The 20,119-nt window shown below is 31.9% G+C and overlaps 1 protein-coding gene and 1 long non-coding RNA gene across 4 annotated transcripts in view; both read left to right on the top strand.

Annotated features, from left to right (window-relative positions):
• Positions 1 to 20,119, top strand: part of swm (Zinc finger protein swm) — a 52,137-nt gene that overhangs the window by 28,847 nt on the left and 3,171 nt on the right. The window contains exons 16-23 of one of the 3 annotated variants that reach the window (XM_088238699.1): positions 2,787 to 2,916; positions 3,790 to 3,902; positions 7,572 to 7,634; positions 13,964 to 14,065; positions 15,547 to 15,650; positions 17,016 to 17,163; positions 19,052 to 19,180; positions 19,381 to 19,569. In XM_088238699.1, coding sequence (XP_088094825.1) covers positions 2,787 to 2,916; positions 3,790 to 3,902; positions 7,572 to 7,634; positions 13,964 to 14,065; positions 15,547 to 15,650; positions 17,016 to 17,163; positions 19,052 to 19,180; positions 19,381 to 19,569 — 978 coding nt within the window. Of the gene's footprint in view, positions 1 to 2,786; positions 2,917 to 3,789; positions 3,903 to 7,568; positions 8,355 to 13,963; positions 14,066 to 15,546; positions 15,651 to 17,015; positions 17,164 to 19,051; positions 19,181 to 19,380; positions 19,570 to 20,119 lie in introns of those variants that run through there. The other 2 variants (XM_088238701.1, XM_088238700.1) reach the window with 2 other exon arrangements.
• On the top strand, positions 10,347 to 11,685 carry LOC148273452 (uncharacterized). Its single transcript, XR_015824577.1, has 2 exons — positions 10,347 to 11,447; positions 11,552 to 11,685. It is a non-coding gene; the product is annotated as an uncharacterized LOC148273452 (long non-coding RNA).

The following is a 20,119-nucleotide window of genomic DNA, read 5'->3' as shown; positions in this document are numbered from 1 at the left end:
ATTGCCACATGTGGTGGAGGTTGGCTATCATCATCCACAGTCACAGTCAGTTCAGATCTCAAACGGAATGCTGCTTCTCTCATTTATCTGTACCCTTAAATTTAAAACCATAAAAGATGGAGACCATCCTAACCGGAGAACGCTCCGTATTAATTTTCTAATTCACTAATTTTATATAGATTTCCTGGTATTAAATATGTATACTTTATACTTCGTCGGCACCGTGGTGTTGTGGTCAGTGCAATCGCCTACCATGCAAGATGTCTCAGGTTCGATTTCCGGTATGGTTGACATTTATTCATTCTTTTTTTCCATTATAAACAATGATTAATAATAAAAATAATGCAACCTCACTGGGGTTACCCGTGCCGAGGACACTTAACAATATGCTTTTTTCTAAATACATTTAACAATATACTTTTTTTCTAAATATTTTTATATGTGAGAATATACAAAGAAGACTTACGGAGACAGACGGATGCAAATCCTAAAGTCAAATGTTTAAAAAAAGTCAAAAGAATCTACTTTCTCTACGTGATTTCTAATCATTTATAGCATTAATTTGTATTTTCAGTATCTTAATACATTGGTTCTTTCATTATAAGACTTACATTTTTTATAAATCAATGGATGTGATCGTAAACTGCATACGAAAATCGAAATGTCATTTCATAAAATTCTGGATTTGCATCCGTCTGCCTCTGAGGTACCGATATACAGAGATAATTAACAAAAAGTTCAGACAATTTCAAACACTACGTATTTATGTTTATATTTCATTTATGTATACCTGTATTAATTGCAGATTTTAATTGCATAAAACTCAAAGTCTTTTTGTCCAAAAGTGGTATTAGTTTGTATTTGTTTAAGTTGTCTTTATGTTGAGGATCTAGTGATTATATTATTTGTATGTGTTGTATTGTTGGGTTATGTCTTTCGTTAGAGTATTGTTTTGTTTTAGCGTATAATTGCTTTGGTGTCATAAGTTGTGATTTATGGAATATTTCTTTAATAGATGTCTGTATCGGGACTCTTAAGTATTATTTTAATTACGGACTTTTGTGACATTTATAGATTTTTATTTTATTTTTTTTATTTTCTTTTATTCAGGAAACATACAGTACAGTTACAAAGTTTAATATTTTACACAATTGGACTTAATTCTAATGGACCAGTGAAGTTTCCATATTAAAAAGCAATTAAATCTAATGTTAATTATGAAAGTATAAAAAAGAGAAGGAAAAAGAAAACATAAATGAAAGTTGTTTAAAAATTTAAATTTAAGTGAAAAAAAAATATATTTTAAGGTTTGTAGTTTGTAGTGAGTATTTACAAATGGAAATAATATTAAAAATGAAGAAAACTTGTAAGAGTAATTAAGAATTAAGAATGGAAATAAAGAATGAAAAACATACTCAGATGTAAAAATAAAATAAAATAGTAATAACATTTTTTTTTTAAAAAAGGAAAAACATAAACACATATTTATTTTAAGGGATTCAAAGAAACGATAAGAAGAATCTTTAAGTGAAATATAAGACAGTAAATTTAAATTTAGGTCAATTTAAAAAACATCTTCAAAATTAATGACACATTATAGTAAGAGCAGCAATATATTGATTTTATTAACATATATAATATAAGTAATTAAAAGTATAACAAGTATAACAAGTATAAAAACATGCCAATGGCAGCAGAGAAAAAAGAAAAAATAAAGAAGGAATAACAAGTATGGCAAGTAATCATTTAAAATTTGAAAAAGCAATATAAGGAGAAGATTTTAAACCAAGAGAAGTCGATAAAATTTCATTAAAGCGATTTTAGAAGTAATACAAAATTTCAAAAGAGAAATTTAATTTATAATAATAATATGAATGTATGTATTATTTATTTAAAAATGTGTTTTTACATTAGAATATTTCATAGTCCCCGGACTGACACCTGAAGCGTAAGACTGATCATCTCACCTTCATGTAACAAAAAAATTATCAAGATACGCTGCAATGAGGAACTTCAGCCCTACGGGAAATTGGATACAAAAAATGCTTTCTTAAAAATGCATGAAAAAAATAAGAATAAATATTTTAATAAAAACGCATTACTTTGAATGACGTCACTGGTTCATATGAACCATCCAATGATATGAGAGCTTTGAAGGATATCCGGTTTGGTCACCGTAAACGAACCAATCGGAAGATCTGTCATAGAACAACCTCTGACGTCACATGCGGAGTTATTTCAGAAATAAAAAAACTTTTAAAAATCATAGCGCTGATAATACGATATATAAAAATATAATTTTTTTTAATGTAATATTCCATTAACAAATAAAAACATAAAAAAGACACTGAACTTCCTCATTGGTGTACCAATGCAGTGCTCTATGCACTAAGGGAATGATGATGAATGATACTTATTTAAATTTATAAAATATTAAGTTTTATATGCTTTGTTAGCTTAGTTAGAAGTTTAGAATTGTAAGGCACCCTTAAAGTGATTTTTCACAAAAATGGTATTATTTCAATCAACCAGATATTTTTTTGGCATTTTAATTTATGCATATTTGTGGAGGTCAAATACCATAGTGTGTGACGAGTCAATGCTTTAAAAACACAGCAACTGAAAAACTGAATAGATATATTGTTTCATTCAGAAATGTAATGGAATTTTTCAAACATGCAAGTATTTTGAACACTTTTGCAGACACATTTTTCTCGTAGGATTCACTCGTACGGGCACATGTCATAACTGTATAATACAATCGTTTTCCTGCATAATTGTTTCAGGAGATGGCTGCTCTCGTGAAGAAAAGAGGAGAGGGTCAACTGGAGATAGTGCAGGGGATCCGAAAATGTACTCAGACGCTTCTGGAAAAACAAATCGCCCACTCTAAAAAACTCGTTGAGCGATTGGAAGGTGAGTCATTAGTCCTGCATTGTCTTTTCCGTGCGCTAAAATTCCAGTATAATCTGCTGAAATTGGTCTAACTCAATTTTTGTTTATTGTTTCATATTACACAATATGATTTACGTAATAATTTTTCAAGTCCTATTGAATTTCAAATTTTTCAGTACATTTGAAGAAACCCAGTTTTGCGTTTTTTTTTCTGCGATTAATTTTTTCCCATTTGAAGTAAGTCTTCTCTCATCATACCTACTATTTTGTCTGAGGTAATTGTAATTTTAAAGCCAGTTTCATTGAATCTTACTCTAATACTTTCGCTGCCCCTTTCTCTGTGAATTATATTATTTTAAAAGCCTGTCGGATATTTTCATTCTTCCTTATGACCATATTTCAATAAGTATCATTATACCGACTTGTTTGTAAATTAAATCAGTATACAAAACTTAGAACAGTTTTTTTTGTATTTTACGGACGGTATTTGTGTTTTTTTTTGTTTTAATTTTAAAGACAATTTGTGTTTCTGCTTTATGGACATTTATTTTTGCCATTTTTATGTTTTTTGGTTGTTATTTTACAAACAGTTTACTGTGTTTTACAATAATTTATTGCTGCCATTTTCGTGTTCTAGTTATAATTAGATGGTTTATCGTGTTTTACAAACATTATTTATGAATATGATGTTCAAAAAAGATGCAATAAGAAAATGGTTCAAACATCACTCCATAACTTTTTGAATAAAAAAATATTTGCTGAATTTTTTTTTCACTACCCTCCATTTGCATTTTTTTATCGGTCGCTTGAACGAAATGAAAATGTAATTTAAGGGTTTTCTGGATACTGAAAGCATATACAATATTAATTACAATTTTTTTTTCTGTTTTTCAGCTAATCCAACACCCGCCCAAAGAGTGGAAATCCTTCAGACCCTAAACATCATCCAGGCGAATGTTGAAAAAACCAAAAAAGAACTCATCAACATGAACAAAATTGCCCCGCAGGTTTGTTTTATATTACTTTTCTTATTACCTACACTTTGTGTTATGATATGCGATTTCTTCTTCTATAAAAATTGAGGGGTGATTTTGAAAATTTTACATTCAATGTTATAACAAAAGCCATATGGCTTATAAGAGTATTTATATTTACTATATTTTTTACATACAACAAAAATATAATACTCCCTGAGTTATAATAACTCATTGTGGGTCTTATTCTATAATTTATGAAAACTTAATTGGTCTTTTTACACTTGTATATTTATAAATTTGTATAAACCACTTTAATTTTGAGTTACACTTTGACCGGTTTCTAGGTTACTACCTCATTGTCTATGTTAGAAAATCGTTGTTTTTAATATTTTTTTATGAACAACTTCTTTATGTTTTCTGAATAAAATAAAAAATACAAACATATTTGTAAAAATAAAATAAACAAATAATTAGTAATTATTAGAACGGGCTCAACTATGTTTATCTATGGTTTCCAAAGAGAACGGTGCCATCATTTGTATGGCGGATGTCACAGCGCTGCCAGCAGTTTTGAAACGTTTTTTCTCATGTAACAGTGGGTATTTTTTTGTCTGAAAATGAGTGCAAACATGATTTGTACTATAAAAAAATTTGAAATTTGCAATTTACCTTAATATGCACGCCCTGTAGCATAATGCTAAGTCAATAAAATAAGGTGATCATGGCCGGGCACCTGTCTCTTTAAGTTGACATACCTTTTTTTGAAAAGTAACAGCTTTAAGATAAATGTAAAAGTAGATTGTAATAGAAGTAAATAATCATGTATCATTTTATGTAATTACAGTGGAATTTGGTTATTACGAGGAAGACGAGATTGACTGAATTTGCTCGTTATAAGCATTACTTGTCATACCAGATAAAGGTTTTCTAACTCCAATCATCATTACATATTTTCACTATGGAAAATTATAATAAATGCTTACAAACATACAAGTTTCTAAATTTGAAATTTGGATAAATAAACATTTGTAATTTGACACAATGTTGACAATGTGATAACGATAGAGAAATCTTTTTTCACACTTCTACATACAGTAAAACCCCTGTTTTACGTTTTTCAAGGGAGCAACAAAAAAAATGTAAAACCGAGGTAAACTTTAAAGTGAGGAAATAAAAAAATGAAATTTCTTTCAAATATAATTGTCCTAGACTATACCAAATATACTGCAGAAAAATTGTAAGAACTGTGAACATGATTGGGGATTATTCATATTTACCAATGATATAATTAAAAATGTTTTGCATTTTTTCAAACAAAACTGCAATATGTTATTTTTTATTGAATTAAAAAAAATACATACATAAATAATTTTATCTTGGTTACTTAATCTTATAAACACGAAAATAAAAATTGAACTTGCATCAAATGCCTATAACGATTTTTTCCCTAAACAATATTTTGAGTTTGTCCAAATTTTTGTAGACAAGGACTGGATTCAACTCCCTGGGGAGCCGTTTATATTAACATATTACAGGCGTTGCCTAGTATGTAGGTGAAATAATTCAATTAGATGAATCTCACCCGCATAAATAAAGGTTTCAGCTCTTTAACTTCACAAACATCAACAAATGAAAGAATTGAAGGAATATAGATGTTCAAATATAGGCAGAATGGTGAATGTTACACAGTGTGTAAACTGGCCACTTAAACCAGCCATTGACAGGTCATAAGCCCTGTAGATGCCTAGACTTCTATATTACCTTTTCTTAAATGTTAATCATCTCTGTTGTAATATTTTTCCCTAAACATTAGGAAATTTTATTTATATGGTATCACTTTTTTTAGTATGGCACCACAAAATTTCAACTGTCATTTACATCGCGGACTGTTTCACACTTTTATGATAACTGTTTAAACTATCTCCTTTTCACATTATGTGTGTATAACATCAAATAATATTTATATTCCCATTTTTTTAAACCTTCTGCATCGTAATTTATTGATGAAAAGACTTTATTATTCCTAAACACGCGTCAACTGCATGTCACTATTTACTAAAACTTAAAAATTAGACACTTAAACAAAATGGTCAATTACACTGCACCTACTTTGAATTTAGTTAAAGACAATAATTTACACATTTTTTTTATTTACCTCGATTTTATTCTCCATTCAGGCGGCGGCGCGCGGCTCGTCTTTTGACAGATCGAATGAGTTATGAAAAAAATTCGACGTAAAACCGGGGTTATGAAAAACGTAAAAGACGTTAATTGGGGGGAAAATTGAATGAGAATGTATGGAAAAAGAATGGGACCTAAATATTTCGGTGTAAAAACCGGGAAAACGTAAAAACGAGGTTTAACTGTATTACGTTTTACGTTCGATTATAAAAATAATTGCCAAATTTTGAAAATTGAAACACTTCCGCTTGTTAGTAGTCATGTTTACAATTTAAGGGTTAGGTTTTAACTATCAACTTATCTGACATCACCCACTAGTAATGTTCATTATGCATTGACCGTAGAACATTTTTAAAAAACATAGCAAAAACCCCCGAAACAAGGATGTCATTTATATACTACAAAAGAAGTTGTAAATTGTAATGAGGTGTCGAACCTGTGCTTATTAAGTTCACGAAGCTTGGATTTTTTACACGTTATTTTAACCATATGTGCGATACTTTGTCAGTGCAGTCGGCGAAAACACCAATTAGATATTTGATATTTTTTTACTTACATAGTATCATAAATGTAAACCGATCTCAATGCCCAGGGGCAGCGTAATAAGTTAGTTTCCGATTTGGATTTTATTACTTAGGTTCTTATTTCGAAAATTATGTTTTTAAACAATTTAAGGGTTTTTGCTCAACTCTTGACAATATTTTTGTTCGGTATGTCCGAGAAGAAGCTCGATATAAAAGTGAATAAATGTATGGAGAAAACCACAAACTAAAATGTCAACTAATGTTTCCTCATTATATCCGAGATCTCGCTATTTACGTGATTGTTTTAACCTAGTTCGACTGTATTATGTATTAATTATATATTTAATAAAAAATAAGCAAATTGATCTCTGGTCACCAGATTTTTGTATGTGCTCGTTTTTAAATCTGAAAATTATGAGTTATTTTTATTTTATTTTATTTAGGAAACATACTTTACAGTTACAAAGTTTAATATTTTGCACAGTTAGACTTAACTCTAATGGACCAGTGAAGTTTCCATATTATAAAGCAATTATATGTAAGGTTATTAATAAAAGTATAAAAAAGAGAAGGTAAAAAAAACATAAATGGAAGTTTTTTAAAAATTAAAATTTAAGTAAAAAAAAAGATATTTTAAAGTTTGTAGTTTGTAGTGAGTATTTACAAATGGAAATAATATTAAAAATGAAGACAATTTGTAAGAGTAATTAAAAGTTAAGAATTAAAATAAAGAATGAAAAACATGCTCAGATGTAAAAATAAAATAGTAATAACATTTTTTTTAAAAAGGATAATATATTATAATATATCATCAAAATAGTATCGCTAAATCTGCTCTTAATAAACAATATATTATTGAAATTATTTCTGATTTGTTAACAAATGATAAATCACTTCTCAATTTTGATACTGTGTGTTTCCGTTTGCTTTAATTTCGTACGAAGATTTAATTATGAAATTTATATAATGATGTTACATGTGTGTTTTCCAGCAGGAAGAATCGGGTGTGGCCGACACCTTGAGTCAAATGTCTTTAGGGACAAAACGCAAATTCACGGTTAGGTTTACATTACATACAAACATGCATCATAGTGTTGTCTTGTGTTTAAATCATTTCATACTGTGTCATTAACTGTGCACTCACCTAATCTTGTTTATAATATCTGCGGTATGTCCAAATCTTAGAGATATTCTCGGGTTCAACGTGTGTTATTATTTCATTTTTTCTCTTTGAGCAGTGAATATGGAAGTCTGGATATTTAACTCTTTAATAACTGTTAAAAAATTCCCTCTGCAAACGGTGCTGTAATGTCGTGGTACATTGATACAGAAAATAAGTTCCATTCGACGTAAGGAAAAAATCTTTAGATCGTAAACTCTTTTTCTACATAACTCTCACGTAAGAAGTTGTCATAAGTTTTTGTATTTCCCTTTTCGTAAAAGAGAATGCTTAATTCGTTCGTCGTCGTCGTTTGATCAGGTGAATATGGGAGGTGTTAAATCAACTCAAACTCGGCTTCGAGAAAAGCAGCCATTGCAACTTGCAGTGGTCTGCGGCCTGTTGTAACTGAACTGTTGCCGGTTTCAACTTGTCGCTCGGTATCAGTTCAAGCGATCAACTCGAAGCAGGTCAGTGGTGAAGCATATCAATCAACCCTCCTAAGTTCCTACGATGTTTTGAACTAACTTAAAGCCAAATAAATAACTTGACTAATGCTAATAGTGTAATGAGTTACACTACTCCGCTGATAAAAATTTGGACATACTAAAAAAAAAACATCAATTAAATAAACTTCTTAAATTCACTCATGTACATATTATTAGTAAATATAATATTTATGTAATACCATATTAAACTCATAGTAATGCTATTATTTCATACTTAGACATTAATTTTTTTTTTTAAATAGATACATTTTAGTTTAATTCTGGAATTTATTCAAATTTTTGTACATATTTTTTATCTTACCTGTACATGTTTTTTTTAAGGAAGTTGATTTTATTTAAAGTGTAATATTTTGTAGTTTTCAGTAAAAAAAATATTATTTTATTATACTAGTTTGACAATGTAGGTGTATATTTTTTCGTAGAACTGATTTTTGCATTGAACATTGAAATAATGAGGACTTTTTCAAAGAATATAACGAATGGGTCCTGCCGGCACGATTTGTATGACTGAATGTGGGTTGTCATGCTGGCAGTACCTGTGCCTCGTGCCTGTCTCCACGTGTTTTCACCATTTTGTTCATAAAAAATGAGGCTTGTTAAAACGATGACGCCAATGTTCACCATTGATCTGAAATAAATTAGTTATGGTGATTGATAGAGAATCAAAAATACTATTGACAACTGCAAAGATTTCGGAGCATAAATGGCTGTATATTTAGTTCTGCAACAACCAAAACCACCTATTCGTTTAAAATGTGTCAATGACTCGCATATTTATTGCAATACAATAACATTGTAAAGAATAACTTCTGGCAACAAATTTTATTTTATTAACATATACAGCGAAATTGCCTTTTACTAAATTTATAATATGAAACATATTTGGTTTGATTATTAAAAAAAAAACATACATTACTTTTTACTCAAGATTTAAAAACAAAAATCAAACCTAAAAATTATATATCACATTCAGTAGAAGTTTAAAACAATTTTCAAATGAACGTAAAAATCAAATTAAATAATAAAACATTTTAAAGGATTAATAAAACAAGAAAATCACAAAGTACTGTTTCATATCGAAAAATTGGAAAACTTTCTCAAAAACATTCTAAAATAATAAATGTTATATTTTAATTAACAAATTACAACAATACCTTAAATAAAGGAATATGGAAGTCTAGGCATTTACAGGGCTTATGACCTGTCATTGGCTGGTTTAAGTGGCCACTTTACACACTGTGTAACATTCACCATTTTGCCTATGTTTGAACGTCCATATTTCTTCCATTTGTTGATTTTAGTGAAGTTAAAGAGCTGAAACCTTTATTGTTGTGAAGAGATTCATCTGACTGAATTATTTCACATACTAGGCAACGCCTGAAAACAATTTTCCAATTTTTTTAACTTCTTGTATAACTCTATAATAAATGAACTAGTAGGTAGTCATGTTATTGTTTATTTTTGCATAAAAATGTCTGCCTTAAAACAGGTTGTACCTAGTTAGGCAGACTTGATATGATCCAGAGAAATCTATTACCTATGTAGTAGATAAAGAAATTGTATTGATTGATGATTATTATTATATAATAATTATACTAAAGTTCAGTAGATTTGTTCTATCAGAACAATACCCAACACTAAATATATCCGAAACGTGGGAACAACTATTGCCGAGGCCCTGGAGTCTATTTAACACGCCATTAAAAGTATTCACTGTCCGTGAATTGTTGCTATAAAATGGTGGCACCTGTATAGTCGTTCTTAAGACTTATTTACAAAAATAATAAATTATCCTTGCAGTCTGGGACTCCAAACGAAAAAATTTGCCAAATGTCGTCATTGTTTTAACACGCCTCAAATGTGACTTTTGCCCGTCCGCAGATGGCACGTCTTCTACTGACAGCCATTTCGGCTAGACTGATCGTAGAAACACATTTCAAAAACTCACTTAAGAGGAAGAGACAACATAAATAACGGTTTTAAGTAACCAATAATTTACTTACAATGTAAAAGTTTTCACAATAATTACTTCATTTTAGATTTTCGAAAATGACATGTGCTAAAAAATAAAATTACTTATTACTATAGTCCTTAAAATATAGCATGATTAGAATGACAGTTGTCAGAAAAACTGATGACATAACTTTGTAGTAACGTCTAAGGAGTGATTTATATTGACACATGAAAAATCATTCATATTTGGTATGTTAATTTATTTTTTTATTACAATGCTTAACATATAAATCAACAAAAATATATAAAATCAGCTTTAAAACTAAAATAAACCTAATTAATAACGACGTTCTTATGAGGTTACATCATTTTGCAAAAACGTTAGAGATGGAACAAATTGATCGAATAAAAAAATAATTCATGTGATGTTCATGAAAAAAGTATAAATGTCTTATTTTTTTGTGAATAATTGTCTTAAACACACTATAATAAGCTTGTTTTTTCGTTTTTATATCAATTTTCGGAAACAGAGTCTCATGTTTGCATAAAAAAACTGATAAAATCGATTTGATCGGTACATGATCAGTGATCAGTAATTTCCCATCACTATTGACGTGAGTTTGACAGCTGTCATTTTAATCAAGCTAAATTTTAAGGACTATAAACATGAAAAAACAGCAGAACCGGATGCCCCTATGAACGATTCGCACTCAGGGTCTTTAACAAAGAATAACCTTTAAAATCTCACAAATTAAATTCTTGTGTTTTTATTTTGTATTTAACTAAAGTTGTTTAACAATATTGCTGGTTAAAAAAAGCCTTAAAAAATTTGTGTTTTTTGGGATGCTAGGTATGGGTAATGCTTGTTATGCGTTTGACAAAAAAGTTTTAAAAATATGCTGAATTTATTTAACCAATGCGTGGCACGCACCAATGGACGTGGAAAGGGGAATGATGATAATAATGAAACCACTCAGCAAAAGTTAACTCAATTATACAAATAATACATCGTGTCTTCTCTTAAGCACACAATAATATTGGGAGGTAATTACCACAACTAGGCAGCTTCAAAATCAGGATTTTTGATCTAACCACCCAAAACTTATCTTTGTTTCGTCCTCCGTGAATGCTACAAATAGGCAAGTCGTGATGCATTAAAATAATATTATGACGTATGCCTCCAGGCGGAGAGCGAACTGGCGATGAACGAAAGGAAGTCAAAAGTGGTGGTATTTGAAAGGGGAAGTGAGTTTACTGACTGCATAATAAATGTAAACAACGCATGTCTCGAACAAGTAGAAGAATTTGTGTGTCTGGGAAGCGTGTTTTCAAGAAATGGAAGAGTAGAAAAAGATGTTGAAAGGAGGGTGAATGCGGGCAGCAAAATGAATGGAGCACTAAGCACAGTAATTGCTAATAAAAATATGTCAATAGAAGCTAAACTGGCAGTGCACAACGGAGTTTTAGTCCCATTAAGGAAACAATTTTTCGAACCCATCAAACCAGAGAACCCCCTTAAGTTACTAAACTAAACATGGAAAGGCACAGCAGTGACGCACAGTATTGTATCTCACTCGTTCTGCTAAACTCGGTTCCACCAAAGTTACCCGAATGCGCGACAGATCAGACACGTTCAGTGCAAGTTTTAGCCTTTGGCATGTCTTTTTTTGTATATGTTTTGTGTACGTTTTTGTCTTCTTATTTGTTGGAATGTTTCATTAAGTATACATTTTTATCATAAATTAAAATATGCTATGCTGTCTGTCTGTCGTTGGATTTGTGTCTTCTTCCTATTACATCTAGTTAGTTATATTGTGTGTCCTTTTTTTTATGTTTTAAAATTATCACCAAAAGTAAAACAAAATGGCAAAGGTTCTGCGTCATAAGATAAAACTTACATTTAATCACAACACTAAGGTTATAACGAAAATGATTGCAGAGAAGTTTTGGGAATAACCAGAAGATTTGTCGATAAAGGTTCATGCAAAATCACCTACAACGCAATCACTGAACCACTCACCAACCATCGCAACAGCACATTAACCTATCAAACCATGAAAGTTCACAATTTTACAAAACAAAGCTCTGATAATATTCCCGAGAAAAAAAACATACACAAGAAGTCGATGTTCAATTAATTAAAAGTACTTGCACAATACAAACAAAAAATACTCAACAATACAATGATATTCATTCACAATATCATTTTTCTTCTTTTCCACATCCGCTTCTAAGTGGCGCATGTGGACATCACCAGTTACCTCCGGGAGACTCTATCGCCAGCCAGCGCTATCAATCCAGCGCCCCTTAGTTCCGTTGAATAAAGTAAAAAAGTCATCATCGACGACCTTCCAGGACGGCGTGAGCCCGCAGGTTTGAAGAACAGACAACTTGGGTTTAGGTTCTCCTGAGGACGCTCGTTATGGGAGGCTGCTGCGTCCGTTCTCGGACTTCAATGTTACCCATAAAATCGCACCACTATTATCCTCGAGCCTAATATTATCCTCGAGCACTTACTCTCAAAACTCAGAAGTTTAGTGTTCTAACTTTGGTAAGGTGCCAAGATTCGCACCCATATAGGAGTACTGGCATTATACGAGAGTTGAATAATCGGCATTTCATTTTGACCGAGTGTAGACTAGAGTTCTAGACAACACGCATCGTGTTAAAAGTTGCTCCAGCAATTCCTAGGCAGGTTGCGAGCTCTTTGTGCATGCTTCCATCCTCAGTTATCTGAACTCCTGAGTATGTAAAGCTGTCAACTCGATCCTCTATCCATTATTATGCAGGTGTTCATTAAACCCTGTCACATCCGAAACCACGATGATCAGTATGAGCAAGAAGACATATTGGGACATTAAAATATTTTTTTACAACAAATAAAATTTTAAAAAACAAAATATAAAAAAAGCAAATAGTTGCTTACTTCTGCAGGGGAGAAACGAGGAGGGGGCGGGGGGAGTCTGATACTGCGCCGCGCTCCCCTCGCTTCTTCCGTTCAGAAATAAGCAACCATTTGTTTTTTTTAATATTTCATTTTTAAAAAAATTCTTTGTTCTAAATATTTTTTAAATATGCTAATATGTCTTCTTGCCCATACTGATCATCGTGGTTTTGGATGTGACAGGGTTTAAAGAACGCCCTGTAGAGAGGCTGATCAGGGTCAGGACAGAATTTGTTGCACATTATCAGTCTTTTTGGTATTAATATTAAGACCCAGACGAGTAGAATTTTCCTGCAGTTGGTCAACAATTTCCTGAAAAATCTTCCACAAAATCATTAACTCTAATAAAAACACATGATTTTGGAAAACATAAAAAAAAAATCTTCATAGCCAACCCTAATACGATTACTTTTTCAGAGCTAACTTATCTGCCACACACGTGTTTTAACATTTAATAAAAATAAAAATATTTTTTTCTCTTATTTCTAATGGTATTTCTTTGTTATATAAATCTACAGCTCGTATATAACCTTTACCATGTTGTTTTACTTGTGCTGTTAATTTTTAAATTTGTAATAAAATGGACACAACTTTTTAACACCTAATAGTTTTAGCTGTTTTTTTTATTGTGTTGGAAAGAATGAAAATTCACATTTATTTTTTGAAAATGATATTCGGCAAATGTCCAATTAACAGCACAATTTCTGAAAATCTGGTCTGAAAAATGTTTGGCGAACTGAATGCTAATTTCTTAAAGTAAATTTCCACAATTTACTCCGCCGCGCAACTCTATGTATTTATATTTTTTGTTACGCTTTCAGACGAGCATCGCAATGAACACGTTAGCGAAGCGTCCCCGCAGCAAGGAAGAGGCACAGAAAGAAATTTTAGATGCAGAATTGGATCTGTTCACCAAGCAACAGGTATGCATTTGATAATATTTTATTTGAGAGGAAATGCGGTTTGGCTTTTCTTCTTACTAATGTATTTCTGTATTTACTCCCCAGATTATTACACTAGAGCATTGATTTTTTTTTTTACCTTAAAACCTTTTTGACCTTTTTTGCTTCTTTAATTCCGAACTGTAAAAAAATATTTTTTGCCCTCCAGAACTTGGGGTATCGATGTGATCAATAATTTTGATAAACAGAAAACATACTGACGCCGAAAATTACATTTCAGTACTCTTTTTCAAGTTTCTCAAAAATGTATTAAAAAAATATTTTAATAAAAATGAACTGCTTTGAACAAGGGAGTTATAGTCCTTAAAATATAGCTTGATTAGAATGACAGTTGTCAGCAATAGTGACGTCTAAGGAGTGACACGAACAAATGAAAAATCATTCATATCTGGCATGTTAATTTATTTTTTAATACAAAGCTTGACATATAAATCAACATAAATATATAAAATCAGCTTTAAAACTAACAAAAAACTGAAATAAACCTAATTATTAACGACGTTCTTACAAGGTTACATCAATTTGCAAAAACTTTAGAGCTGGGACAAATTGATCAATATAAATATAGACTTGAGTGTTTTTTTTTTTTAATAGACTATTAAACTAAGCAAAAAAAAATTATTTTTTTCATATTTATTTATTATCAGCGCTATGATTTTTTTTAAAGTTTTGTATTTCTGAAATGTCGGCCTCGTGGCGTAATAGTCAGCGCGTTTGCCTACCATGCAAGAGGTCTCAGTTTCGATTCCCGACATGGTTAATATGAAACATTTACTTGAAAGGGTGTTTTTATACTGGAATATTTAATTGTCCCTGAACTGTTACCTGAAGCGTAAGATAGGTCGTCTTACCTTCATGTATCAAAAATTTACAAGATACGCTGCAATTGATTTACCAATGCAGTGCCCTATGCACCATTATATGCGGAAAGGGAATTATGATGATTTCTGAAATTACTCTACGTGTGACTAAGTTCTCTTCTGCTTCTTCTCGGTCAGTTCTGACGATTGGTCCGTTGGCGATAAGTAAACCAGAAGTCTTCCACAATTCTTGTTGTTGGTTGATTTCTTACGCGCGGTAAAAATTAGAGCATTGAATTATACGGCAAAGTTTCTTGAAAATGTATAAAAATAATATTGCAAAATATTTTAATAAAAACTAACTGCTTTGAATTACGTCATAAGTCCTTCCGAATCAACCATTGAAGCCAACTCACCAATCAGCAGAACTCTCTGAACAGAACTTGTGACATCACGTGCAGATTAATTTAAAAATCATAGCGCTGATAATACGATACATTAAAAAATTATTTATTTTAAATTTTGGCTTAGTTATAAATGTTAACTAGAAAAAAGCCCCTGAATAACTTTCTCATTGTTGGCAACATTTTGTACTGAGTCCCTACCTCGAAAAATCTTAAAATTGTTTCTTTATATTTATAGGAGGGTGGTCACGATCTTACTGACCTGGTAAAAAAAGTGGCAGATTTGAAGAGACTTCACGGCATAAGGCACACTGGTATAGCAAGGCGTGGAACACCCCAAAGGTAAAACTGAAAATCATTTTATATTTATTTTTGATAAATAAGGTGGAGTCCTAGTGCCGACCCTTATGTTTGAAAACGAAGTATGAAATGGGAAAATCATAGGTGAAAGTAAGCTGAACGCTGTCGAGATCCGTACATTATGTACGGCTGAGATTATTGTCAAAATTCGAGTTCTGCTTTGGTTTTGACATGTTGAGCTACCGGATGGCAAGAGAACAAGTAAAAGATTTACAGTGCGAATGTTGATCGATACAGAATGAGAAAGATCGAGAAAGCTGTGGCATGACCTAATCTGTCAAAAATTTGAAGATAGACATGTCAAAGGTCAGAATTATTGAATTATAATATACCAAAAGGCGCGTAGAACCAAGTTTGCATACATTGCACTGTGTCCAAAAGTTTTCCAACTACCCTCCCCCCCTGCACGATATCCCGCATGCGCGAAGTGGACGCATAATGTTGCCAGACCGCCAACAATATATTATATCATAACACAAATTTGGTGCTATGTTATGTTTTACCACAAAAAATATTTTACTGACGGGATTATAAAAAAAAAACAGGTACTTTTACTAGGCAAACGTGAAAAAATACATTAAATAATTATTTATTTATTAAGTTAATTAATACCGTTTAATATTTGAAAAAGTTTGACTACCCTGGCAATACTGACCTAAGTTAAATTTAATTTTGTAGAATGATTTCTAATTTTTTTAAATGATTTATTTTGCAAGCTATTGGATTGTCAGGAAAAAAATAGGGTGAGTATAATAAGTAAATCAAATAATAACAAAATAAATGTAATACAACTTTGTCTTTAACCACTTATTTTTTATACCGACCGATAGCTACACAAGCTTCTTTATCAGGGTATGAACAGTGCAGTCAGGAATACACCATATTTAAAAAAGAACTGAAAAGTTATATTTATAATTCTTTTTGTGTAGCACTGATTGAAAACACCGTTTATTTTTTTATTTGTAATTTATATGTTATACTAAAAATATTTACAAATTATTGTAAGACGTTATCTCCAGTATGTACACAATTTTTTTATTTTCTTTTTAATTTCATTTCATTTTTTTTTGCACCACAACAGGCCAGGAGGCCCAATTACAGTGGTGAATTACATTACAGAACAACCAGGCTTGAGAAAAATCACATTTTTAATTTTTGTGTTCTCACCGGGAATCGAACCCGGAACCTTCCGGGCGTAAGTCAAGCGTCTTGACCACTACACCACGGAGGCCGCCTATAAGTTAGTGCTTCAAAAATAAATTTATTTGTTACAAATACTAAATGTGCTTTAGTCACAAATGTTCTTTAATTCAACTTGCAAATTTATATTTCGTTTTTTTTTTCCAGAGCGGCAACACGCGCCAAGTTCAACAAGATGGCCGCCATGGCGAAGATGGGCATGTTCGTAAACCAATCGGTCGATCACCGACCTCGCTCCGTGCTCATCTCGGGATACGAAGGGGACGAGCAGGCCTTAGTGGAGCAGCACTTTGCGGTTAGTACAAAACAAATTATTTATTGAATCAGAACCTAATGCATTTGCTCATTATTATATTTGTATAATACACTGAAATCTCTTTTACTCAGGGGATACATTCCATGCTGTACTGTACTTTTGTATAAAAATCAATTTGGGATTTCAAAAAATGAAATGGTTTACTCTCTGAGTAATAATTCTCTAGAGAATCCCTTAAGCTTTATTGCATAGAAAAAAAGCGTTCCAAATCTTTGGTTTTGTTTTTAGTTTAACATCAAACGAGTAATGGACGGTTTCGGTTATCGCTCACAATTCTCAACCCATGTACCTACGTCCCGTTGCATTGCTGTAATATTTATTTATTTATGCATACAAAATTATTATAAAAAAAGTAGAAAGACTCAATGGTATATAGTAGACTTTGTGGGAATGGAAGTGGGAGAAAGGTGTTTATAATTGAATTTGATTCGGTGATCGTTTGAAACAAAGACAACTTGTTATCAAAGAAATCAAGACTGGTATGTTTGTTGGCTTACCTAAGAATTCTGGGCATAGGGGAATAAAAACCATTGTTAGTTCTATGGTTATCGGTATGAAAGAGTAAGTTTTGTCTGAGGTTTCTAGTTGGGATATTTAATTTTATTGAGCTCAGTAGTTCAGGCGCATCAAAGAGTGAGTTGAGAATTTTAAAAAGGACTAGAATATGTAGCTAACTTTGTGATGAATAGTTATAGAATGGTTTTTCTCCGTATTGGCGACTATTAGGTTATTACTCTGAGGGCTTACTGTTTATTGTGCCTACCTTATTCTTATTTTTAAATGTTACACGACATCAAAAATATTAAAAAAAATACTAACAAAGATTATTCGCCATCACTATCATATCCCAAGTAAAAGAGTGATTGATAATTTATTTATTTATTATATATTCGGCCTAAGCCAATTACAACTGTTATTTAGCAAAGACAAGCAAGGGCAAAACAATAATTGTATACAATATATTCATAAAAACGAAAGACCTAAGACTTCGAGCTAAACCATGCCAATTCAACTTCATCCCACACTGTTTAGTTGCGAAGAGATCTACGAAAAGCCGGAAGATCTATCCCAAAGAATTCCAAGTCGTGTGATGAATTGACTAATCTACACATTCTGGACATTCGGGCATAAAAACCAAAGTTGCTCTTGGAAGATTTTATAAATAGAAGATTTTGACTTCTGGTGACACAGTTGGGAACATGAAAAGAAATTGATTGCAACAGAGATGGGACATCACTTATAGCATTAAGTATTTTGAAAATGCATATATGGTCCATCTCAGTTCTACGTCTCTCCAATGAAGACAGATTAAGAGATTGCTTTATTTCAAAATAAGAGTAATTACCCCTTAGTAATCCGAGCAACCATGCCACTTTTCTTGAAAAAAACAATGTTGGACAGACTCGATATGGTCAATATGAGTCCTGTAAAATGGAGACCAAATAGGAGAAGCGTATTCTAGATGGGGTCGAACTAGTGAGCAATAAAGAGTTTTGATGGTATTAATATTTTTTAAGTCCGCCGTCACTCTATTGATAAAACCGAGAAGTTTGAGAGATTTGTTTACAATATTATCAATGTGTTCACGATGGAAGAGTTTACTATCTAAAGTAATGCCAAGATCCTTTAATGACGAAACCATTGAAAGGGAAGTATTTTTTAGTTTGTAGTTGAATTGTATAGGTTTTTTTCGTCGCGAGAACCGTGTAAAAAAATATTTTAAACAATGTTTCAGGTATTTAATGAGGATGTTCTATATCTCTCTGTGCAATTTATATGAAGACACTCAGCCAGAGTTGTAGTATTTAGGGAGGTCGGATTTTAGTATTGAAGTCGATGATAAATAATAAGATATTTTTTTTCACAGCAATATGGCGAAATCACTCGACGGGGTGTAGACCCCAAGACCCCCAGTGTGTGGATACAGTACGAGACCCGCAAGTTTGCCGAACTGGCCTTCTTAAAGGGAAAACAGTTCAACGACAGAACATTGAGTGTAAGTGCCCTGAATTGTTAACCTAAAAAGTATTTTAACCACAGGTTGCTTTGCTTATTTGACCATTGCCCCTTTTTCAGTAAAAAAAAATCTCCACGCCCCCAGGAGACCAACTAATCTATGTCCACTTTAGGAACCGATTTAAACCATTGTGATCTCACTGGGGATCGAACAAGCATATAATTGAATTTCTCTTCCAGGTGACCTGGATGGAGCCCATGAAGAGGCAGGCCTCCACTCCGGCAGTGCTCCCGGCTGGTGAGCCAACCGCTTCCCCCCTGCTGGCCCCCAGCGCGGAGCAGCAGCCCCCGGAGAGCCGGAAGGCTGAGCTGACGCAGCAGCCGAGCGTCGACGAGAATGCCCTCACTCTCGACGAGGGTGAATTTGAGGTGAGGAACTCGATCACGACTTGACTCGGAGATTCACCATTTACCCAGAGCGTTGATAATTCTATGTTTAACCGAAGCATCAATAAATATGTTTTATTGATCAACCAGAGATATTAAAATTTCATCATTTAAGGGAACAGTACAAATTTACCATTAAACAAAATATAAAAAATTCACCAATTTCCTCAGATGTTAAAAATTCACCATTTAACAAAGCATTAAAAATTAATAAATATTTTTTTTGTTTTTTTAGCTTTTTGTACATAATGTTAATTATTGCCAAATGGCAATTTCTTTAAAAAAAACGATAAAATAAAAGTTTTATTTATACAATTCCCAGTGATGGAACATTATTCTGTATAAAAAGAGAATACAAACAATCTAAAAGTATATAAGAATAAAATAATAAAGCTTACGATACAAATAACTGTATTTGTGCATAAATTATCTTATTTAAATACTATTTACAGGAAAAGGGAATAAAGAGAAAAGAGGAAAGGAGGAGAGGTTAGTGAAGAGAAAGGAGATGTTTCTTCAGACGTCATTTAAA

This window comes from Micrasema longulum, unplaced genomic scaffold, assembly GCF_059751315.1.
Source record: "Micrasema longulum isolate JH-2025_06_02 unplaced genomic scaffold, ASM5975131v1 h1tg001949l, whole genome shotgun sequence".
NCBI lineage: Eukaryota > Metazoa > Arthropoda > Insecta > Trichoptera > Brachycentridae > Micrasema > Micrasema longulum.
This window is presented reverse-complemented; position numbering and strand designations above follow the sequence as displayed.